At 42.5% G+C, this 20,465-nt stretch overlaps 2 protein-coding genes across 2 annotated transcripts in view; one reads left to right on the forward strand and one right to left on the reverse strand.

Moving 5' to 3' along the window:
• Positions 1 to 10,889, reverse strand: part of rtn4ip1 (reticulon 4 interacting protein 1) — a 19,399-nt gene extending 8,510 nt beyond the window's left edge. The window contains exons 1-6 of the mRNA XM_053633069.1: positions 10,470 to 10,889; positions 9,115 to 9,266; positions 8,756 to 8,824; positions 5,357 to 5,481; positions 4,591 to 4,639; positions 3,643 to 3,779 (exon numbers count right to left, since the gene is read on the reverse strand). Coding sequence (XP_053489044.1) covers positions 3,643 to 3,779; positions 4,591 to 4,639; positions 5,357 to 5,481; positions 8,756 to 8,824; positions 9,115 to 9,266; positions 10,470 to 10,749 — 812 coding nt within the window. The 5' untranslated portion in view covers positions 10,750 to 10,889. The remainder of the gene's footprint in view (positions 1 to 3,642; positions 3,780 to 4,590; positions 4,640 to 5,356; positions 5,482 to 8,755; positions 8,825 to 9,114; positions 9,267 to 10,469) is intronic.
• Positions 10,890 to 11,227: 338 nt separating this feature from the next.
• Positions 11,228 to 19,936, forward strand: qrsl1 (glutaminyl-tRNA amidotransferase subunit QRSL1). Its single transcript, XM_053633068.1, has 11 exons — positions 11,228 to 11,330; positions 11,687 to 11,846; positions 12,384 to 12,482; positions 12,568 to 12,664; positions 12,817 to 12,981; positions 13,568 to 13,743; positions 16,239 to 16,351; positions 17,050 to 17,242; positions 17,364 to 17,481; positions 17,587 to 17,792; positions 18,482 to 19,936. Exons 1-11 carry the CDS (start codon positions 11,307 to 11,309, stop codon positions 18,700 to 18,702), a joined length of 1,572 nt encoding a protein of 523 aa, XP_053489043.1. The 5' UTR covers positions 11,228 to 11,306; the 3' UTR covers positions 18,703 to 19,936.
• Positions 19,937 to 20,465: the final 529 nt, after the last annotated feature.

The following is a 20,465-nucleotide window of genomic DNA, read 5'->3' on the forward strand; positions in this document are numbered from 1 at the left end:
GAGGATTATTTATGTATTAAGTGATGTACTGGTGAGGATTATTTATGTATTAAGTGATGAACTGGTGAGGATTATTTATGTATTAAGTGATGTACTGGTGAGGATTATTTATGTATTAAGTGATGAACTGGTGAGGATTATTTATGTATTAAGTGATGAACTGGTGAGGATTATTTATGTATTAAGTGATGTACTGGTGAGGATTATTTATGTATTAAGTGATGAACTGGTGATGATTATTTATGTATTAAGTGATGAACTGGTGATGATTATTTATGTATTAAGTGATGAACTGGTGATGATTATTTATGTATTAAGTGATGAACTGGTGAGGATTATTTATGTATTAAGTGATGAACTGGTGAGGATTATTTATGTATTAAGTGAGGAACTGGTGATGATTATTTATGTATTAAGTGATGTACTGGTGAGGATTATTTATGTATTAAGTGATGAACTGGTGAGGAACCGGTGATGATTATTTATGTATTAAGTGATGAACTGGTGAGGAACCGGTGATGATTATTTATGTATTAAGTGATGAACTGGTGATGATTAATTATGTATTAAGTGATGTACTGGTGAGGATTATTTATGTATTAAGTGAGGAACTGGTGATGATTAATTATGTATTAAGTGATGTACTGGTGAGGATTATTTATGTATTAAGTGAGGAACTGGTGATGATTATTTATGTATTAAGTGATGAACTGGTGATGATTATTTATGTATTAAGTGATGAACTGGTGATGATTATTTATGTATTAAGTGATGTACTGGTGAGGATTATTTATGTATTAAGTGATGTACTGGTGAGGATTATTTATGTATTAAGTGATGTACTGGTGAGGATTATTTATGTATTAAGTGAGGAACTGGTGATGATTATTTATGTATTAAGTGATGTACTGGTGAGGATTATTTATGTATTAAGTGATGTACTGGTGAGGATTATTTATGTATTAAGTGATGAACTGGTGATGATTATTTATGTATTAAGTGATGAACTGGTGATGATTATTTATGTATTAAGTGATGAACTGGTGAGGATTATTTATGTATTAAGTGATGAACTGGTGAGGATTATTTATGTATTAAGTGATGAACTGGTGAGGATTATTTATGTATTAAGTGATGAACTGGTGAGGATTATTTATGTATTAAGTGAGGAACTGGTGATGATTAATTATGTATTAAGTGATGTACTGGTGATGAACTGGTAATTATTTATGTATTAAGTGATGAACTGGTGAGGAACCGGTGATGATTATTTATGTATTAAGTGATGAACTGGTGAGGAACCGGTGATGATTATTTATGTATTAAGTGATGAACTGGTGAGGAACCGGTGATGATTATTTATGTATTAAGTGATGAACTGGTGATGATTAATTATGTATTAAGTGATGTACTGGTGAGGATTATTTATGTATTAAGTGAGGAACTGGTGATGATTAATTATGTATTAAGTGATGTACTGGTGAGGATTATTTATGTATTAAGTGAGGAACTGGTGATGATTATTTATGTATTAAGTGATGTACTGGTGAGGATTATTTATGTATTAAGTGATGTACTGGTGAGGATTATTTATGTATTAAGTGATGTACTGGTGAGGATTATTTATGTATTAAGTGAGGAACTGGTGATGATTATTTATGTATTAAGTGATGTACTGGTGATGATTAATTATGTATTAAGTGATGTACTGGTGAGGATTATTTATGTATTAAGTGATGAACTGGTGATGATTAATTATGTATTAAGTGATGTACTGGTGAGGATTATTTATGTATTAAGTGATGAACTGGTGATGATTATTTATGTATTAAGTGAGGAACTGGTGATGATTAATTATGTATTAAGTGATGAACTGGTGATGATTATTTATGTATTAAGTGAGGAACTGGTGATGATTAATTATGTATTAAGTGATGAACTGGTGATGATTATTTATGTATTAAGTGAGGAACTGGTGATGATTATTTATGTATTAAGTGATGAACTGGTGATGATTATTTATGTATTAAGTGAGGAACTGGTGATGATTAATTATGTATTAAGTGATGTACTGGTGATGAACTGGTAATTATTTATGTATTAAGTGATGAACTGGTGAGGAACCGGTGATGATTATTTATGTATTAAGTGATGAACTGGTGATGTACTGGTGAGGAACTGGTGAGGAACCAGTGAGGAACTGATGATTATTTATGTATTAAGTGAGGAACTGGTGAGGAACTGGTGAGGAACTGGTGAGGAACCGGTGAGGAACTGATGATTATTTATGTAAGTGATGAACTGGTGAGGAACTGGTGGTGATTATGTATTAAGTGATGAACCGGTGAGGAACCAGTGAGGAACTGGTGATGATTATTTATGTATTAAGTGATGAACTGGTCAGGAACTGGTGAGGAACCGGTGAGGAACTGGTGATGATTATTTATGTATTAAGTGAGGAACTGGTGAGGATCCAGTGAGGAACTGGTGATGATTATTTATGTATTAAGTGATGAACTGGTCAGGAACTGGTGAGGAACCGGTGAGGAACTGGTGATGATTATTTATGTATTAAGTGATGAACTGGTCAGGAACTGGTGAGGAACCGGTGAGGAACTGGTGATGATTATTTATGTATTAAGTGAGGAACTGGTGAGGATCCAGTGAGGAACTGGTGGTGATTATTTATGTATTAAGTGAGGAACTGGTGAGGATCCAGTGAGGAACTGGTGGTGATTATTTATGTATTAAGTGAGGAACTGGTGAGGATCCAGTGAGGAACTGGTGGTGATTATTTATGTATTAAGTGAGGAACTGGTGATGTACTGGTGAGGAACTGGTGAAGAACTGTTGAGGAACCGGTGAGGAACTGGTGATGATTATTTATGTATTAAGTGAGGAACCGGTGGTGATTATTTATGTATTAAGTGAGGAACTGGTGAGGAACCAGTGAGGATCCGGTGAGGAACCGGTGGTGATTATTTATGTATTAAGTGAGGAACTGGTGAGGAACCAGTGAGGATCCGGTGAGGAACCGGTGGTGATTATTTATGTATTAAGTGATGAACCGGTGAGGAACTGGTGAGGAACCGGTGGTGATTATTTATGTATTAAGTGATGAACCGGTGAGGAACTGGTGAGGAACCGGTGAGGAACCGGTGGTGATTATTTATGTATTAAGTGATGAACCGGTGAGGAACTGGTGAGGAACCGGTGGTGATTATTTATGTATTAAGTGATGAACCGGTGAGGAACTGGTGAGGAACCGGTGAGGAACCGGTGGTGATTATTTATGTATTAAGTGATGAACCGGTGAGGAACTGGTGAGGAACCGGTGGTGATTATTTATGTATTAAGTGATGAACCGGTGAGGAACTGGTGAGGAACCGGTGAGGAACCGGTGGTGATTATTTATGTATTAAGTGATGAACTGGTGAGGAACCGGTGAGGAACTGGTGAGGAACCGGTGGTGATTATTTATGTATTAAGTGATGAACTGGTGAGGAACCGGTGAGGAACTGGTGATTATTATTTATGTATTAAGTGATGAACCGGTGAGGAACCGGTGGTGATTATTTATGTATTAAGTGATGATGGTGATGTACTGTAGATGTTTGTTCAGTTGATAAAGTGCAGACGCACTTCTCCAGAGCCTGCAGTTTCCTCTCCACGGGCCCGCTGGTGTAATCCACTACATCATCAGCTCCTAAACTCCTCACCAGCCGCTCGGCATTCTGGGAACACGTCACCGTCACGTGACCGCCCCACGACTTCAGCAGCTGGACACAGGAAAGAAAAAGCGTCAGTAAAATCTCACAGCGTGTAAATTCCTTCGAATCTAATTCTGACCGAGTAAAACAACCTTCACTGCCTTTATTAAAACCCGACACTGAAGACGTGAAGAAAAACACGACGCAAGAAAAACAGGAAAGGATTCAGGTCAGACTGTAAATATAAACAAAAACAAACAAACAGAAGTGACCTCAGCCGAAGCGTTAAACGTAAATTACAAAAAGATTCTTTTTTAAATACTGTAATGTCAGAATTCAGCCAGCAGTTCATTTCACGAATAAATAAACAAACATGATAAATAAATAAACATAAAGAGTGTGTAAAGAGATTTAAATGATTAATTAGGAATAAATATTAAAATGTCAGCCTGTAATCTCTGAATAAACAAAAATAAAAGTAACACCAGCTTGCAAGTCAGTTTACAAATAAAATTAAATAAATAAATACTGAAATGTCGACAAATGTAAGCCGTGAGTAAACAAACAAACAAACAAATAAATATCAGGTGAATAAACAAAGGAAATGTAAAGCAAATGAAGTCGAAATAAAAAATGCTGAAATGAGAAACAGTGTTCAGAAAATAAACAAACAAACAAACAAACAGGTAGATAAACAAACATTAATTAATTCAAGTTTAGAAATAAAAATATTTAAATGAATGAAAGGTCAGTTTGCACAGAATGAATGAATTTATTAAAGAAACCGTATTAAACCTCGCGTCAGTAGAGTAAGAACCTTTCGATCAAATAAAAGTAAAAAACAAACATATAACGTTAATAAATGAAGTGTGTTTATGACCTGTATGGTAAACGTTCCGACTCCACCCGAGCCTCCGAGCACCAGGACTCTGAAACACACACACACACACACACACACACACACACACACACACACTGCAGTTCACCTGTTTCATACACACTGCACACTAAAATGTTTCCGTGATGATTCTATACACACACACACACACACACACACACACACACACACTCTCTCTCTCTCTCACACGCACGCTCACACACTCTCTCTCTCACACACACGACAGAAAATGTAAAGCAAATGAAACTTTTAAACATAAAAGCATTAGATTGCAACCAAACAACAAACAAATACGTAAATAACTGAATATCAGCAAGTGTGAAGTTTAATATCATAATAATCATAGATATAAAACAAACTAATCCGCTAGTAACTCGGTTTTGTTTCATCAGTTCTCAAAAACTAGAGCTAGATCTCATTAGAGGAGGGTGTGTGTGTGTGAGAGAGAGACAGAGTGTGAGAGAGAGAGAAACAGAGAGAGAGAGTGGGTGTGTGTGTGTGAGAGAGAGACAGAGTGTGAGAGAGAGAGAAACAGAGAGAGAGAGTGGGTGTGTGTGTGTGTGAGAGAGAGGGGTGTGTGTGTGTGTGTGTGAGAGAGAGGGGTGTGTGTGTGTGTGTGTGTGAGAGAGAGGGGTGTGTGTGTGAGAGAGTGTGAGAGGGTGTGTGTGTGTGTGAGAGGGTGTGTGTGTGTGTGAGAGGGTGTGTGAGAGTGTGTGTGAGAGTGTGTGTGTGTGTGTGTGTGAGATACCGTTTATTAGAGCAGTTGTCTTTGTTCAGGCCGCCCGTGTTGACGAGAGCCGACCAGGCCGTAGCTGCGACGTACGGGAGACACACCGCGTCTGTGTGACTCAACGACTTGGGCTTGTGAGACACCTGCAACACACACACACACACACGCGCGCGCGCACACGCACGCGCACACACACGCGCACACACACGCGCACACACACGCGCACACACACACAGCAATTTCCTCAATAATGCCTCTGCTCTTCTTAAATGTTTTCACAGCTAGACATATAGACAGACAGACAATCAAAAGTATTCACCCCCCAGTGCAAATCAGGTTTACGGTCAAAATGTACAGACTTTCATCTGTTTGCAACAAACAAATCAAACAAAAGCGATTTCTCCAGTCTCGAAAGTATTCACCCCCCTGAATACAATCCCTCACAACAGCACAGATATGCAGAACAGGTGTTGTCTCAAGCATCAGGGGCTTCATTAGCTGCAGCAGGTGTGCTTGAGCTGGAACACATGAAATACCGGAACTGGCTCGGGGCAGAAAGTGTATGAAATACCCGGACGGGGCAGAAAAAGGAAGCGATCGATGGCTGCAAGCAGATTTCTGAGAAGGCAGGTTGTGAAAAACCTTCGAGTGACTGAAAAAGACCTGCAGCGAGACTCGGTGTAACAGACTCTGAGGTTTCAGTGGGCACAGTAAGGCGCGTACTAAACGCAGAAGGTTTCCATGCCAGAACTCCAAGACGTTCACCGCTACTGACCCAAAAGCACAAGAAAAGTCGCTCAGAATCATATAAATAATGCAGAGAAGTTTTGGGATTCTGTTCTGTGGAGCGATGAAACAAACTGGAACTTTTCAGCACGATGGATCAGCGGTACGTCTGGAGGAAGAAGAATGAAGGAAGAACACTCTGTCCACAGTCGAGCATGGTGGAGGCTCGGTGATGCTCTGCGGCTGCTCTGCATCCTCTGGCACTGGAATCCTGCAGCGTGTGGAAGGCGAGATGGATTCAGTGAAGTATCAGGAAATCCTCGGAGAAAACCTCACGCCGTCTGTGAGGAAGCTGAAGCTCGGGCGTCATCGTCCTTCCGACAGGACGACGTTCCCAAACGTACCTCAAATTCCACCAAGGCTTGGTGCAGAAGAATCCTGGAAGATTCTACAGGCCCATCAGTCACCTGACTTGAACCCCATAGAAGATCTCAGGTGGGATGTGAAGAAGGCGGTCGCGGCACGCAAACCCGAGAATATTACCGACCTGGAGGATTTGCTCATGAGGAACGGGAGAAGATTCCTCAGGAACGCTGCAGAAGATCTGCATCTCGTCTGCAGCAGGTCATCACAGCTAAAGGGTGTTCCAAATTCTACAGATACTCACCATGAAGGGGGTGAATAATTTAGAGACGGGAGAAGTCACTATAATTTGCATTTTCAGTTCAATTTGCGGAAACCGCTTGAAGCGCTCGTCGTGTCGAACTACTTCAACTGCGTTTGTTCGATTTGTTCATCGCAAACAGCTGACAGTCTGCACATCTGACAATTAATTTGGATTCGGATTTGCGGTGGGGGTCGAATACTTTTGATTGCAACTGTATACAGACAGACAGATACAGCTAGATAGATAGAGAGATACAGAAGGATAGACAGACAGACAAAACAACAGACGAATGAATGAATAAATAAAAAGTGAGCAAGTATAAAAATCACACACACACACACACACACACACACACACACACACACACACACACACACACACACACACACACACACAGAGTGGTTTTGGACAGCAGTGTGTGGTATAAAAGGAGAAACACAAGCTGGAAGCACAAAGTGACTCAGCAGCTCTCATTAACCATCACAGTGGACACTGCAGTCTCTGTGTGTGTGTGTGTGTGTGTGTGTGTGTGTGTGTGTGTGTAGTAATTTGGGTTAATTGGGCACAAAGGGATGCTCATCATTAAAGAGATCAGCGCAGCATAAAGCTCTGAGGAACTAAAGGACTAACAGGAAGTCAGACGCTGGCCCGATCCCGGGGGAAGTCCAGCAGCTCGGTTCTTACGTGGTACCGGGTTCTCCGGACTGTAGAACACACGTTCACGTAACAACGCGTTTCTTTCCTTTCCGAACCGTTCCGTCACGGCGCCGTCGTTCCCTCGTTCACCCGTTCAGCCGAACGCACCACATGACCCGACGATAAACAGGCTCTAGAAAGAAACTTGTCTGGAACACGTTACACAGTTCACACTGCTGGCTTTTATTCACCGTGTATCTGATATCCAGAGAGACTTCTAGAACAGCTTTGGAGTCACAATCAGAAACACATCCGCATGTGAGGGACCTCAGAGCTCCACCCCGAACACGGAGAGAAAACCGGTCCTTTTATGACTGCGTCAGTGCGGCGTGGCATGGAGGCCATCAGCCTGTGAAGCCCGGAAGTCCAGGTTGCTTTGATAGCCTTCAGCTCGTCTGTATCGTCGGGTCTGGTGTCTCTCGTAGATTCTCTATGGGGTTCGGGTCAGGCGAGTCGGCTGGACGATCGAGCACGGTAACACCACGGTCAGTAAACCGGTTACTAGAAGTTTTGGCACTGTGGGCAGGTGCCGAGTCCTGCTGGAGAAGGAAATCAGCATCTCCATAAAGCTCGTCAGCAGATGAAGCATGAGGGTCTCTAAAATCTCCTGGTAGACGCTGCGTCGACTCTCGACTTGAGAAAACACACTGGACCAACACCAGCAGAGGACATGGCAACCCAAATCATCACTGACTGTGGAAACTTCACACTGGACTTCAAGCAGCTTGGATTCTGTTCCTCTCCACTCGTCCTCCAGACTCTGGAACCTTGATTTCCAAATGAAACGCAACGTTGACTTCCATCTTCCCCGTGACTGTGTGTGTGTACTGACCCAGACCAAGAGATTAAAGCCTCAGGAAACCTCCGCAGGTGTTTGGAGTTAATTCTCTGATTAGAGTCGTCTCAGGTCCACATCTCTGTATTATAAATTCTTTACTCTGATATTTAGGATTTTTTGATTTCCGTCAGCTGTAATCATCGAGATTAAAACCAAAAAAAAGGCTTGAAATATTTCACTTCCTGTGTAATGAATGTAGAATATATGAAAGTCCCACTTTTTGAATTCGATTACGGAAAAGAAAAAAAAAAAAAAAACGAACTTTTCCGCGATATTCTCATTTTTCGAGACGCTCCCGTACGTATCCGTTTTCTAAATTCCGGGACTTTCCCGGGTTTTTCGGGACTGTACGAACCCTGAGTATTACTGCTTAGGATCCGTGAGGTTGTGCGTGACCTATGTGTTGTCGTTAACTCACAGAGTGAACTCTCTCTCACACACACACACACACGATTTAAACACAAGCTCTTTACGGTGATTCACTGTTTACCTCGTTAGCGCTGAGCACCACGAACTCGGCCAAGCTGCCCTGCTTCCACGGAGGAATCGCAGCCCAGACCTGACGCACACACACACACACACACACACAGCGTTAAAACGCATTATCTGCTTGTTTCAGCGGCACAAACCCAGCACAGAACCAATCAGCATCTCAACAGAACCATCTGAACAGATCTGCAGCAGATCCTCTCATGTGCCTGCAGATAAATGATTTAAACTATACATAAGCTACACGAGGCAGGAATTTGCCGTTTTATTTACTCCGTGTTCGCATTATTTCGGCGCAATAAGGACAAGAAGAAGAAAATGAGCGCAATATAAAGTGTATTTTTGTGCGTTTTGGGTTACCTCGTCTCCTGGTTTGAAGTAACCCACGTCCAGGCCGCACTCCATGATCACCCCCGAGACGTCACGGCCCAGGATCAGAGGAAACTCGCTGCCGGACTTGTTGATGTTCAGAGGGTCGCGCTTCATGGCCAGAGTGGCAGCACCGTAACCTCCTGGCAGAGTCAGCACACTTTACTACGACGTGCGTTTAAACGGACAGCTCAGCGTAAACACACACCACGCACGCATTTTCCGTTTAGGAAGTAAAGCCGGTTTTAGACTGCAGGATCTGAGCACGTGTTATAGGATTATTACGTGACACACTGTAAGAGACTAAATAAATACAGAAATCATGACCAGTAGGACTGGGACAAAAGTAATGGCACTCTGTAAACAGAGAAGGTGTTTTTCTGTACACGCCGTCACCGTGTAAACAAACTCCTTGCGGCGTTTCAGACTTTCCACACCGATTTCTCTAACGAACATTCATACTAGACTGTTTAAGGCGTATCAGCCAATCAGGACGCGACGTCATCTGCGTCACCAAACTCGCTAGGAGTTGTGGGTGATATTAGCTGAAAAAGCGTCCACGGCGTATCCACACTTCGAAAATCTACCAGGAATAGTACAGTAGACCATCCGGGTAGCTTTGGGACGGCTTTTCGATTAGGGAACACGCTAATTCTAATCTCGGATGCGGTTCAGGACGGATATTGAGAATATTGGTTGATGCGTAGCAAAGGCTGGACGGCGTTACTGGAAGATTCTGCACATGCTGAGCACAGGAGGCTCGCTTTCGTTGTTTGGTCGCCATTTTGACGTGATTTTTTTTGGTTGCCTTTTATGGTAACCAAAACCTTCAGAACCTATTATGATTCTGAAACCTGCCTAATTTTGTTTTAAATTTCTCATACACACGATGACATTTACATGCACACGAGTTCAAAAAATACTTTAACGTGCTCCTCATTTAAACTGCAGCGTTACCGTTCCCCCCACCAGTGTCACAAACGACTCGTAAAAATGATTCGCTCTAAACTCCTTCTTTCAGAGAGCATACTCTGCTCTGATTGGTCAGACGTCCCAGACGGTCGTGATTGGTCTACCGAGCGGCCAATGAAGACCAGAGGCGGGGGTTTTTGTGAGAAACCTACGTAGGTTAGTACAGGAAGTAAAGTCTGGAATCACTAACGAGTCGATTCAGCTGTTCAGAATCGATTCCTTCGTTGGGAGTCGATAACTCTGTTAGTCGTGCGCTTTTGATTTTTGAAACTTTGCAGACTTTTTACATTCACAAACAGCTACGTATATCACACACTACATGAAAGGGAATATTTGAGTATCTTACATATCCCAGCTTTAATGCACAGATTTACCTCTCATGTTGACATCCAGGGGGTTGAGTCCAGCTGCGTGCACTTTGATGATCACCTCGTTTGGATAGTGTATAATAGGAAAAGCAGCGTTTTTGGTGAATCTTAGCACACTGTTGTCTCCGTATTTATCAATCACCCAGGCTTGCATTACAGACTGAAGGCTGGGAGAAGTGCTGAAAGTTTTGGCACCCCCTGCGTGTTTATTCATCCTGAGACACACACCGCGCATCAGCTTTCTGAACACATGCATGCTGCCAAGCTTAATGTTTATTACATACATAAACACTAGCACTGCTATACTAGCCCAAAAAACCTTAATCTTATCGTGTATCACTGCGTTAGTTTAACACAAAACGCGTCGAAACATGGAAGCCACGCCAACCTCACCGCAAAGTCAAACAACATTCAAACAACTTGCTTGTACATGACCTTTAACCGCCCTCTTTCTTTTTAACCAATCACACAACGACTGACGCGTGATGCTTTCTGGGATATGTAGTTGTTCTCCCGCTTTGAGACTCGGCGAAAAAAGATCACTACAACTCCAAACGGTTGAATTAAGTTCAAACAGACAGCACAGAACAAAGATTTAGGGTTCCGTTTACAATCCGTTTACAATAAAAGACGGCTAAAACACACCATACATACGCAGGGAATGGTTTTTGGTATTTAAAAAAAAAATGAACTGGGCTTATACTTCCGGGATGGACGTAGCTCGACCAATCAGAAATCAGAATCGCGCGACGTCACACAGTCGATGGAAACCAACATGGCGGCCTACAGTACAGGAAGCGTTTAAATGGGAGAAGTCAAGAATAACGAAGGACTTCTGTAATTATGCTGAGTTTATCCATAAAAGAGGTGATTAAGTTAAATAATTTTGATCTTTATGATATGTTTACCATGAGTATTTAAAAATATGATTTACATTTAATGTTGTATGCTATTAAAATGAAGTTGCACCTTCTAAATAGCTTAAAATCACGAATTTATGAATTTGTACTTTATTTTGTTGTCTGAAATTATTATTTAGCTAGTAATTTGTTATTATTCGCTCTATGGTGCACTCTAAGGGGTGTTGTAGTCTATTATGCAACATTTCATGTAGTAAAGTGACGTATTTGCTGTTGAATATTATAGGGGATATTACTGGGTGCTGGGATTAAAAGGAAAAGTTTTGATGATGATGATGATGATGATGATATGATGTTGCTCAGGTGTCTGCAGCTCTGAGGGAAGGAAAGCTCTCGGCTACGGAGCTGTGCAGAAAATGTCTGCAGCGCATCAAGAAGACACGCCACCTCAACGCCTACATCACTGTTACAGAGGAACTGGCAATGAAACAGGCACAGGAAGCGGACGACAGGCTGCTCAGAGGTCTGTGTGTGTGTGTGTGTGTGTGTGTGTGTGTGTGTGTGTGTGTGTGTGTGTGTGTGAGAGAGGGAGAGAGAGAGATAAAAATCTGGTAGTCTTTCATTCATTCATCTTCAAGAGCTTTATCCTGGAAGCGTAACCCGGGAACACCCGGTGTGAGGCAGGAATACACACTGGATGGGATGCCAAACCATCACAGGACACCATACACACTCTTCTTCACACTTGGGGGTCAATTTAGATTCACCAATCCACTGAGCACGTTTTAGGGAGGTGGGAGGAAACCCGAGAACCAGGAGAAACCCCACATGGACATGGCGAGAACGTGTGAGACAGTAGCCCGAGCTCAGGAGCTGTGAGGCAACAATGCTGCCAGCTCCTCTGTAATGCCACCCAGATAGCTCTAACAACAACAATAATAATAATAATATTTTTATCCATTATTATCACAGAACTGAGAAGTTACATTCTTCTTAAAACAACAGGGATGGCCAGGTTTTTATTCATTAACAAAAAATTTTTTTAAATCCTATACATCAGGTAAACCTCTTGGCCCACTGGATGGGATTCCTTTCTCCGTAAAAGACAACTTCTGCACGGAGAACGTAGAGACGACGTGCGCCTCTCGCATGCTACGCGGTAAGCAGATGAAATAAAAACCATTATAAATGCCAAAAAATGTTGCCGTGTTTATTATCTAACACTTCTGCGTTTGTGTTTGTAGGTTATTGTCCTCCGTTTAACGCTACAGTGGTCCAGAAGTTACTGGATCAGGGGGCTGTGCTCGTTGGGAAGACCAACTTGGACGAGTTCGCTATGGGGTATCATAATTAACATAACAGAGCATGGGGCAGGACCATAAATCATATAAGATCTGTAGAGGATTCAGATCTTTGGAGCCTTCTGACTCTCTCGCTCTCTTTTTCCTTTCTCTCTCTCTCTCTCTCTCACACACACACACACACACACACAGATCGGGCAGCACTGATGGAGCGTTCGGTCCTGTGAGAAACCCCTGGAGTTACGCTGCTCCGTACCGGACGCTCGGCCACGGAACAGATCCGGAGTCTGATTGGGTGATTGCAGGCGGGAGTTCAGGAGGAAGTGCAGCCGCTGTGGCATCTCTGAGCAGTTTCCTGTGAGTCTCTCAAACATTTAACTGCTCACATAGCAAACACTTATGCAGACAACCACAACGTGTAACCCACACACTTTTACACTTTATACATCTTACCATCACACACGCAACTGTAAAGAACGTCTCTGTATGCCGTAGCGTTCCAATTTCTAAGAAGCGCAAACCCTGTTCCAGCGTTACGATGCGCCTGTGCACAAAGCGAGCTCCGTGAAGACGTGGTGTGTGAAGGTTGGAAGAAGGTAGAAGAACTCGAGCGTCCTGCACGGAGCCCTGACCTCAACCGCGCTGAAGACCTTTGGGATGAACTGGAACTGGAACATCAGCGCCTGACCTCAACCTCACTAACGCTCTTGTATCTGAATGAACACAAATCCCCACGGCCACGCCCCAAAATCTAGTGGAAAGCCTTCCCAGAAGACTGGAGCGCTTTATAACAGGGGAAAAAGAGAGAATAAATCTGTTTAACAAGCACATATGAGTGTGATGGTCAGGAGAATGTTGTTGAGAAAGTGTTTTCCATTGCACACATCAACCCAGATCCTGAATTGTGTGTGTGTGTGTGTGTGTGTGTGTGTGTGTGTCTCAGTGCACTGGGCTCCGATACGGGCGGTTCCACTCGTAACCCCAGCTCCCTGTGTGGCGTTGTGGCTCTGAAGCCCAGCTACGGTCTGCTGTCTCGTCACGGCCTCATCCCCCTCGTCAACTCCATGGACGTCCCGGGCATCATGAGCAGAAGCGTCCACGACGCCGCCATCACACTCGGTACCACACGCTACTTTACACAGTTTCACATTTGCTGCGTCCCAGCTGGCATTCTATCCGTCCTAAACAGAATCCCAGATTAGAGTTAACGCGTCCCAAATTGTAGTGATGTTGAAAGGAGAATCCCGAAGGTACCGTGACGGTCTGATATTTCTTTACTTATATAAGGAATAATGAGTGAAGAAAAGCTGCAGGAGCAGGAGAACTGGGACGCAGCAACTGTCATAATTAACTGGACTTTATTGTGGCTTACGGCTTTATATCAATATTATATTAAACACTGTGTATGAAGAAACAATGCCAAAAACTAACTAAAACCAACTATTATTTACACAGAGAGAGAGACAGACAGATACATAGAGACAGACAGAGAGAGAGAGAGACAGACAGATACATAGAGACAGACAGAGAGAGAGAGAGACAGACAGATACATAGAGACAGACAGAGAGAGAGAGAGACAGACAGATACATAGAGACAGACAGAGAGAGAGAGAGACAGACAGATACATAGAGACAGACAGAGCGAGAGAGAGAGAGACAGACAGATGGATAGGGAGAGAGACAGACAGATACAGATAGATAGAGACAGACAGATAGATAGGTAGAGAGACAAAGACAGATGGATAGGGAGAGAGACAGACAGATGGATAGGGAGAGAGACAGACAGATGGATAGGGAGAGAGACAGACAGATGGATAGGGAGAGAGACAGACAGATGGATAGGGAGAGAGACAGACAGATAGATAGGTAGAGAGACAGAGAGATAGAGAGAGACAGACAGATAGGTAGAGAGAGACAGATAGAGAGAGACAGACAGATACAGATAGATAGAGGCAGACAGATAGAGAGACAGACAGACAGATACAGATAGATAGAGACAGACAGATAGAGAGAGAGACAGACAGATACAGATAGATGGAGACAGACAGATAGAGAGACAGACAGATAGAGAGAGACAGACAGATAGAGAGAGACAGACAGATAGGTAGAGAGACAGACAGATAGAGAGAGACAGACAGATACAGATAGATAGAGGCAGACAGATAGAGAGAGAGACAGACAGATACAGATAGATGGAGACAGACAGATAGAGAGAAAGACAGACAGGCAGAGAGACAGACAGATACAGATACATAGAGACAGACAGAGAGAGAGAGAGACAGACAGATACATAGAGACAGACAGAGAGAGAGAGAGACAGACAGATACATAGAGACAGACAGAGAGAGAGAGAGAGACAGACAGATACATAGAGACAGACAGAGCGAGAGAGACAGACAGATGGATAGGGAGAGAGACAGACAGATACAGATAGATAGAGACAGACAGATGGATAGGGAGAGAGACAGACAGATGGATAGGGAGAGAGACAGACAGATAGATAGGTAGAGAGACAGACAGATACAGATAGATAGACAGATACAGATAGAGAGACAGACAGACAGATAGAGAGAGAGAGAGAGACAGACAGATACAGATAGATAGAGACAGACAGATAGAGAGAGAGACAGACAGATACAGTTAGATGGAGACAGACAGGCAGAGAGACAGACAGATACAGATAGATAGAGACAGACAGATAGAGAGAGAGAGAGACAGACAGATAGATAGATAAATAGATGGATGGATATTAAGCAAATTAAAATGTTATTTATGTATTAAATATATAAATATACTACAATATTTTCAGAAAGTAAACACTGTTGAAGTATTATCCTCATTATTAGTAGTAGTAGTAGTAGTAGTAGTAGTATTATTAGTAGTAGTAGTAGTAGTAGTAGTATTAGTAGTATTAATAGTATTAGTAGTAGTATTAATATTATTAGTAGTAGTATTAGTAGTAGTATTAGTAGTATTAATAGTATTAGTAGTAGTATTAGTAGTAGTATTAATATTATTAGTAGTAGTATTAGTAGTATTAATAGTATTAGTAGTAGTATTAGTAGTAGTATTAATATTATTAGTAGTAGTATTAGTAGTATTAATAGTATTAGTAGTAGTATTAGTAGTAGTATTAATATTATTAGTAGTAGTATTAGTAGTAGTATTAGTAGTATTAGTAGTAGTATTAGTAGTAGTATTAGTAGTAGTATTAATATTATTAGTAGTAGTATTAGTAGTAGTATTAGTAGTATTAATAGTATTAGTAGTAGTATTAATATTATTAGTAGTAGTATTAGTAGTATTAATAGTATTAGTAGTAGTATTAGTAGTAGTATTAATATTATTAGTAGTAGTATTAGTAGTAGTATTAGTAGTATTAGTAGTAGTATTAGTAGTAGTATTAGTAGTAGTATTAATATTATTAGTAGTAGTATTAGTAGTAGTATTAGTAGTATTAATAGTATTAGTAGTAGTATTAGTAGTAGTATTAATATTATTATTAGTAGTATTAGTATTAGTAGTATTAGTATTAGTAGTATTAGTATTTGAGTTTTATTTGATGAAGTGTAACGTTCTCTATATATTGAGTAAGAGTGTGTTCTCTGTGCAGGAGTTCTTCAGGGTCAGGATGAAAAAGACTCGACTACAGTCCAGGCTCCTCACTCTCCCACTGCTCTCCCTCAGGAGTTCGACGTCAGGGATCTCTGCGTGGGCGTCCCAAAGGTAACCGAACTCCACGTTTCACTAATGTCCGATCTAGAATAACATCGGACGTCAGACGTGTTGCATTTGACCTCCTGGTCCTTCTCACCTGGCAGCTGACACCCGCTGCCTCGGACTGATCAGGAAACAGAAATTTATCCACAGCTTCGATTTCTACGTGTTGTGAAGGACAGACGTGACTCTGCTTTTAAATTTGTCCCCCTTCTAAATCAAGATTCTGATTGGTCAGATTTATATTAATGCGTGCACCTGTTTCTATAGTAACAGCTCACTCACGGGGACTTGCAAGGATCTTGCCAGAAGCGATACACACCCCTACCCTAATAACCGTTTGGTTTTCATGAACAAACGTGTGTGTGATGTTCACGTGTTTCTTGATTTGTAATAACCCTGTAAAGACACGTTATAAATGGTATTTATTGGGATTTTGCAGTAATGCAATGCATATTTTGCTAGATTTATCATTTTGGGTTTTTGTAAACATTTTTCTGGCCCAGAAATGAGCCCCGCTCCTTTAACACAACTTGGAATGTTTGAGCGGAGGGTGTAGGGTCGGACGAGGGGAAGTTGGACGCTTGTCTGTTATTGTAGTTGCAGTTCACGTCCCAGTCAGCAGGAGGCTGGAAATATCACACACTGCTCCTTTAAGCTGTAAATAACTCTGTGTGTGTGTGTGCGTGCGTGTGTGTGTGTTGCAGGAGTACCACGCTCCGGGTCTGTCGGCCGAGACGCTGTCTCAGTGGACCCGTGTGGCGGCCATGTTTGAGCGAGCTGGAGCGCGGGTGCGTGAGGTGTCTCTCCCTCACACTCAGTACTCCATCGTGTGCTACCACGTGCTCTGCTGCTGCGAGGTGGCGTCCAACATGGCGCGCTTCGACGGCCTGCAGTACGGTGAGATCACAAACGAATAACGCGTCACAGAGAGAAACTGATTACAGGCGTGTGATGAATTCTGGCCAATCCTGTGTGTGTGTGTGTGTGTGTGTGTGTGTGTGTGTGTGTGGTGTTCCAGGTCACCGCAGTGCAGTGGAGAGCTCGACCGAAGCGCTGTACGCCACCACACGGCACGAGGGCTTCAACGACGTCGTGCGGCGTAGGGTCCTCTCGGGAAACTACTTCCTGTTGAAACAGTGAGGGACTTCCTGTTCTCTTCCCTCCGCCCTATACCCTAACAGTGTAGAACTCCAGACTGTTACATGTAGAGCTCCAGTCATTTGAGTGCCTGGTATGTTTAGGAACTACGAGCGCTACTTCGTGAAGGCTCAGCAGATCAGACGTCTGATCACGGAGGATTTCCGGCGCGTGTTCTCCTCGGGCGTGGACGTCCTCCTCACGCCCACCACGCTGAGCGACGCGGCGACCTACTCCGACTTCATCCAGGAAGACAATCGCACACGCAGCGCTCAGGACGACATCTTCACCCAGCCGGTCAACTTAGCAGGTGGGACATCACGTGACCATGTCGACCAATCATACGCTAGGGAATTCTCATTCGCGTACACAAGTTGGTTTTTTTTACATTCCTATATCGATCACATTTGAACAACTTCACCGTCGTCTGATAAAAGCCTGCTCGCAAACCTATCGGCGTTTTCTCAAAGTATTGGCACCCTTTGTGCTCGGGCCGTACGCCACAGATGAAAAACCCCAAAGCCACTTAAACGTCTCCATTTCAAGCTTCGTTCTGAAATCGTGTTAATATTAATGTATTTATTTATTTATTTGTCTGAAAGAAGGTCTATTTAATACGTTACGTTTTTATAATATAGACAAAAACGTCTTTTTGTAGCGTTTTGTTTTTGTAAATTGCTTTGTGATTGAAAGAAGACGTGAAATTAACAGATAAACATCTAGGACAATGTTTTTAAATAGCGTGACTAAGACTTTTGCGCAGTACTGTATTTAAGGTAAATAATAGCAGATTTTTAGCAAAAATCATGTTTTGACCAAAATTTCGATTTTTTTTTTTCCCTAGCAATAATCTAAATGTAATAAATAAACACTGAAACATGGGAGTGTTTATTGTTTAGGTTATTTTCCAAATCTTTATCTAAAGACGTTTTTTAGTTTACAATCCGATGTCTCTGTTGTAAATAGCTGTAATAACTGATGAAATTATTATATATCCAGGTCTCCCCGCCGTCACCGTCCCGGTGTCCCTCTCCAGCCGAGGACTTCCTGTCAGCCTGCAGCTGATTGGCCGGCGCCTCCAGGACAGGAAGTTGCTAGCGGTGGCTCACTGGCTGGAGCGGCAGCTGGATTTCCCTCTCATCAGATTTCACGGAGAAGACGACGCACAGGAGACGAAATCGGAGCGGAACAGAGCGCGAGAACGCACGTCAGGGTCGTGAACGATTACGTCAGGGTCGTGAACGATGACGTCATCTCGTACGGCTTTTTTTTTTTTGTTTGTTTGTTTTTCTTTCGACGTCCAGGGGCGGGTCAAAGCGTTCCACGGGTTTTTCTCTTCACGATTGTGAGGATGTAGAGATATTTAACACACGAACTTAAAGCCACTTTGTCTTAAATGGTCCCCAAGCAAATGTTTTCTGGATTCTGATTGGTCAGAAGGAGTTGACTGCTCGTTCACAAGGACCTGTACGCCTGGACTCTCCACATCTAAGGCTAATGATAACCAAAAAAAAACGTGTTCAACAACAAAAACACAACATTAAAGGCAACTTTAGACAGATAAAAATGTCATTCTTTATTCAATTTTCTTTTAAATTGTCAGCTGTGCTATAAGAGACATACATATAGCGTGCTGGAAAATCATCAACTTCCTGGTAGTAACCGATAGCGACTCCACGTCATGCGTGTAGTGTGAGATGAGTGTGGTCAGACACAGATAAGAAGCGGGTCAGTTTAAGGGAAAGGAAGAGTTTCTTTCTGGCTTCGTACGTACTCTATATTATAAATAAATAAATTAATCAGCAGTAATATAGACTTTATCTTATAATAAGGTTATCATTAAGTAATTATTTCTACACCATAGGTCTAGATCTTAGGCATGCTACTGGCACATGATTTAGCTTCCTTCTAGAAATAAGCACTTAAGTGTGACAACCTAAAATACGATCTATTCTCAGCCTGTGATCCTGCGTTGCATCAGACTGACCTAAATTCCCCAAACTAGGCTGTTCCTGTGGTGTATTAGACTTTAAAGAAAGAAACACTGGGTGCCAATATTTTTACTTAAAAGGTGCTTTGTTGGAAGACTCGCAAGGTGTACTTTAAAAACACACTGAAGCTCTCAAAAGGTTGTGAAAGTACACGGATCGCTCATCTAAATAAATCCTCTTGGGGGGAGGGGGGGTTTCAGTTCTCGACTCAGAGTCGAGGTTAAAGGTGTAACTCGCCCTTGTACAAATGACCTCGAAAATGTTTTACGAAATAATGGTTCGGTCCCAGGCTGAGAAAACCCGCGTTACTATCCAGGAGCTAACCTCCTCTTAATCATTTTATAGACATGCCCCCAAATCCCTTTCGCTCCGCCCCCGTGTCGGTCTGAATCCGGTAAGCGCCCAGCACAGCTGGATAATTCACCTGCGAGGGCAGTCCTTTTCCTTTTCCAAGATGGAGTCAGGTACGGCATGTGCTCTACACATTCTATATAAAGGTTAAAGCTTGACTTGGTTGAATGGATGGATAATGAATCAAGTAGATGCATTTGTTTTATTTACAAAGAAAAATGGGATCGCGACACCACTACTGAACGTCCTCCTGAATCCGAATGAGTCGAATTTCACGTGTTTATAGTGTTACAGCTTTCCATCCATCCATCTTCTATACCGCTTGTCCTACCACTAGACGTACAGAACGCTGAGGAAAGTCACCCCAAGACGGTCACTACAGTCGTCGTGATATTTGAAGGCTCCTCGCCGACAGTGTCTTGTTCCTGAATGCCACGTCTGAGTGCGTAAATGTCACCAGCTGCGAGGGGAGGGAAAGAGGTGTTAATGAAATCACAGCTACTTGACGAGTGTGTGGCATGGACCATAAACACACACACACACACACACAGTCTCTGACTCATTCCACGTCCTGGCTCAAATGTTATGTATGTAAATATTTCCGAGGTAGCGTGGAAGTCACCTAGTGATCCACTCGTGAG

The sequence above is a fragment of the Ictalurus furcatus genome, chromosome 9 (assembly GCF_023375685.1).
Source record: "Ictalurus furcatus strain D&B chromosome 9, Billie_1.0, whole genome shotgun sequence".
In the NCBI taxonomy this organism is placed as follows: Eukaryota; Metazoa; Chordata; class Actinopteri; order Siluriformes; family Ictaluridae; genus Ictalurus; species Ictalurus furcatus.

Bases quoted from the DNA above. Each gene is read 5' to 3' on its own strand.
- qrsl1 (XM_053633068.1), top strand. From the start codon at position 11,307: ATGCTGAGTTTATCCATAAAAGAG. The intron at 11,331-11,686 runs GTGATTAAGTTA...GATGTTGCTCAG, and splicing joins TGAGTTTATCCATAAAAGAG to GTGTCTGCAGCTCTGAGGGA. The intron at 17,793-18,481 runs GTGGGACATCAC...TTATATATCCAG, and splicing joins CCAGCCGGTCAACTTAGCAG to GTCTCCCCGCCGTCACCGTC.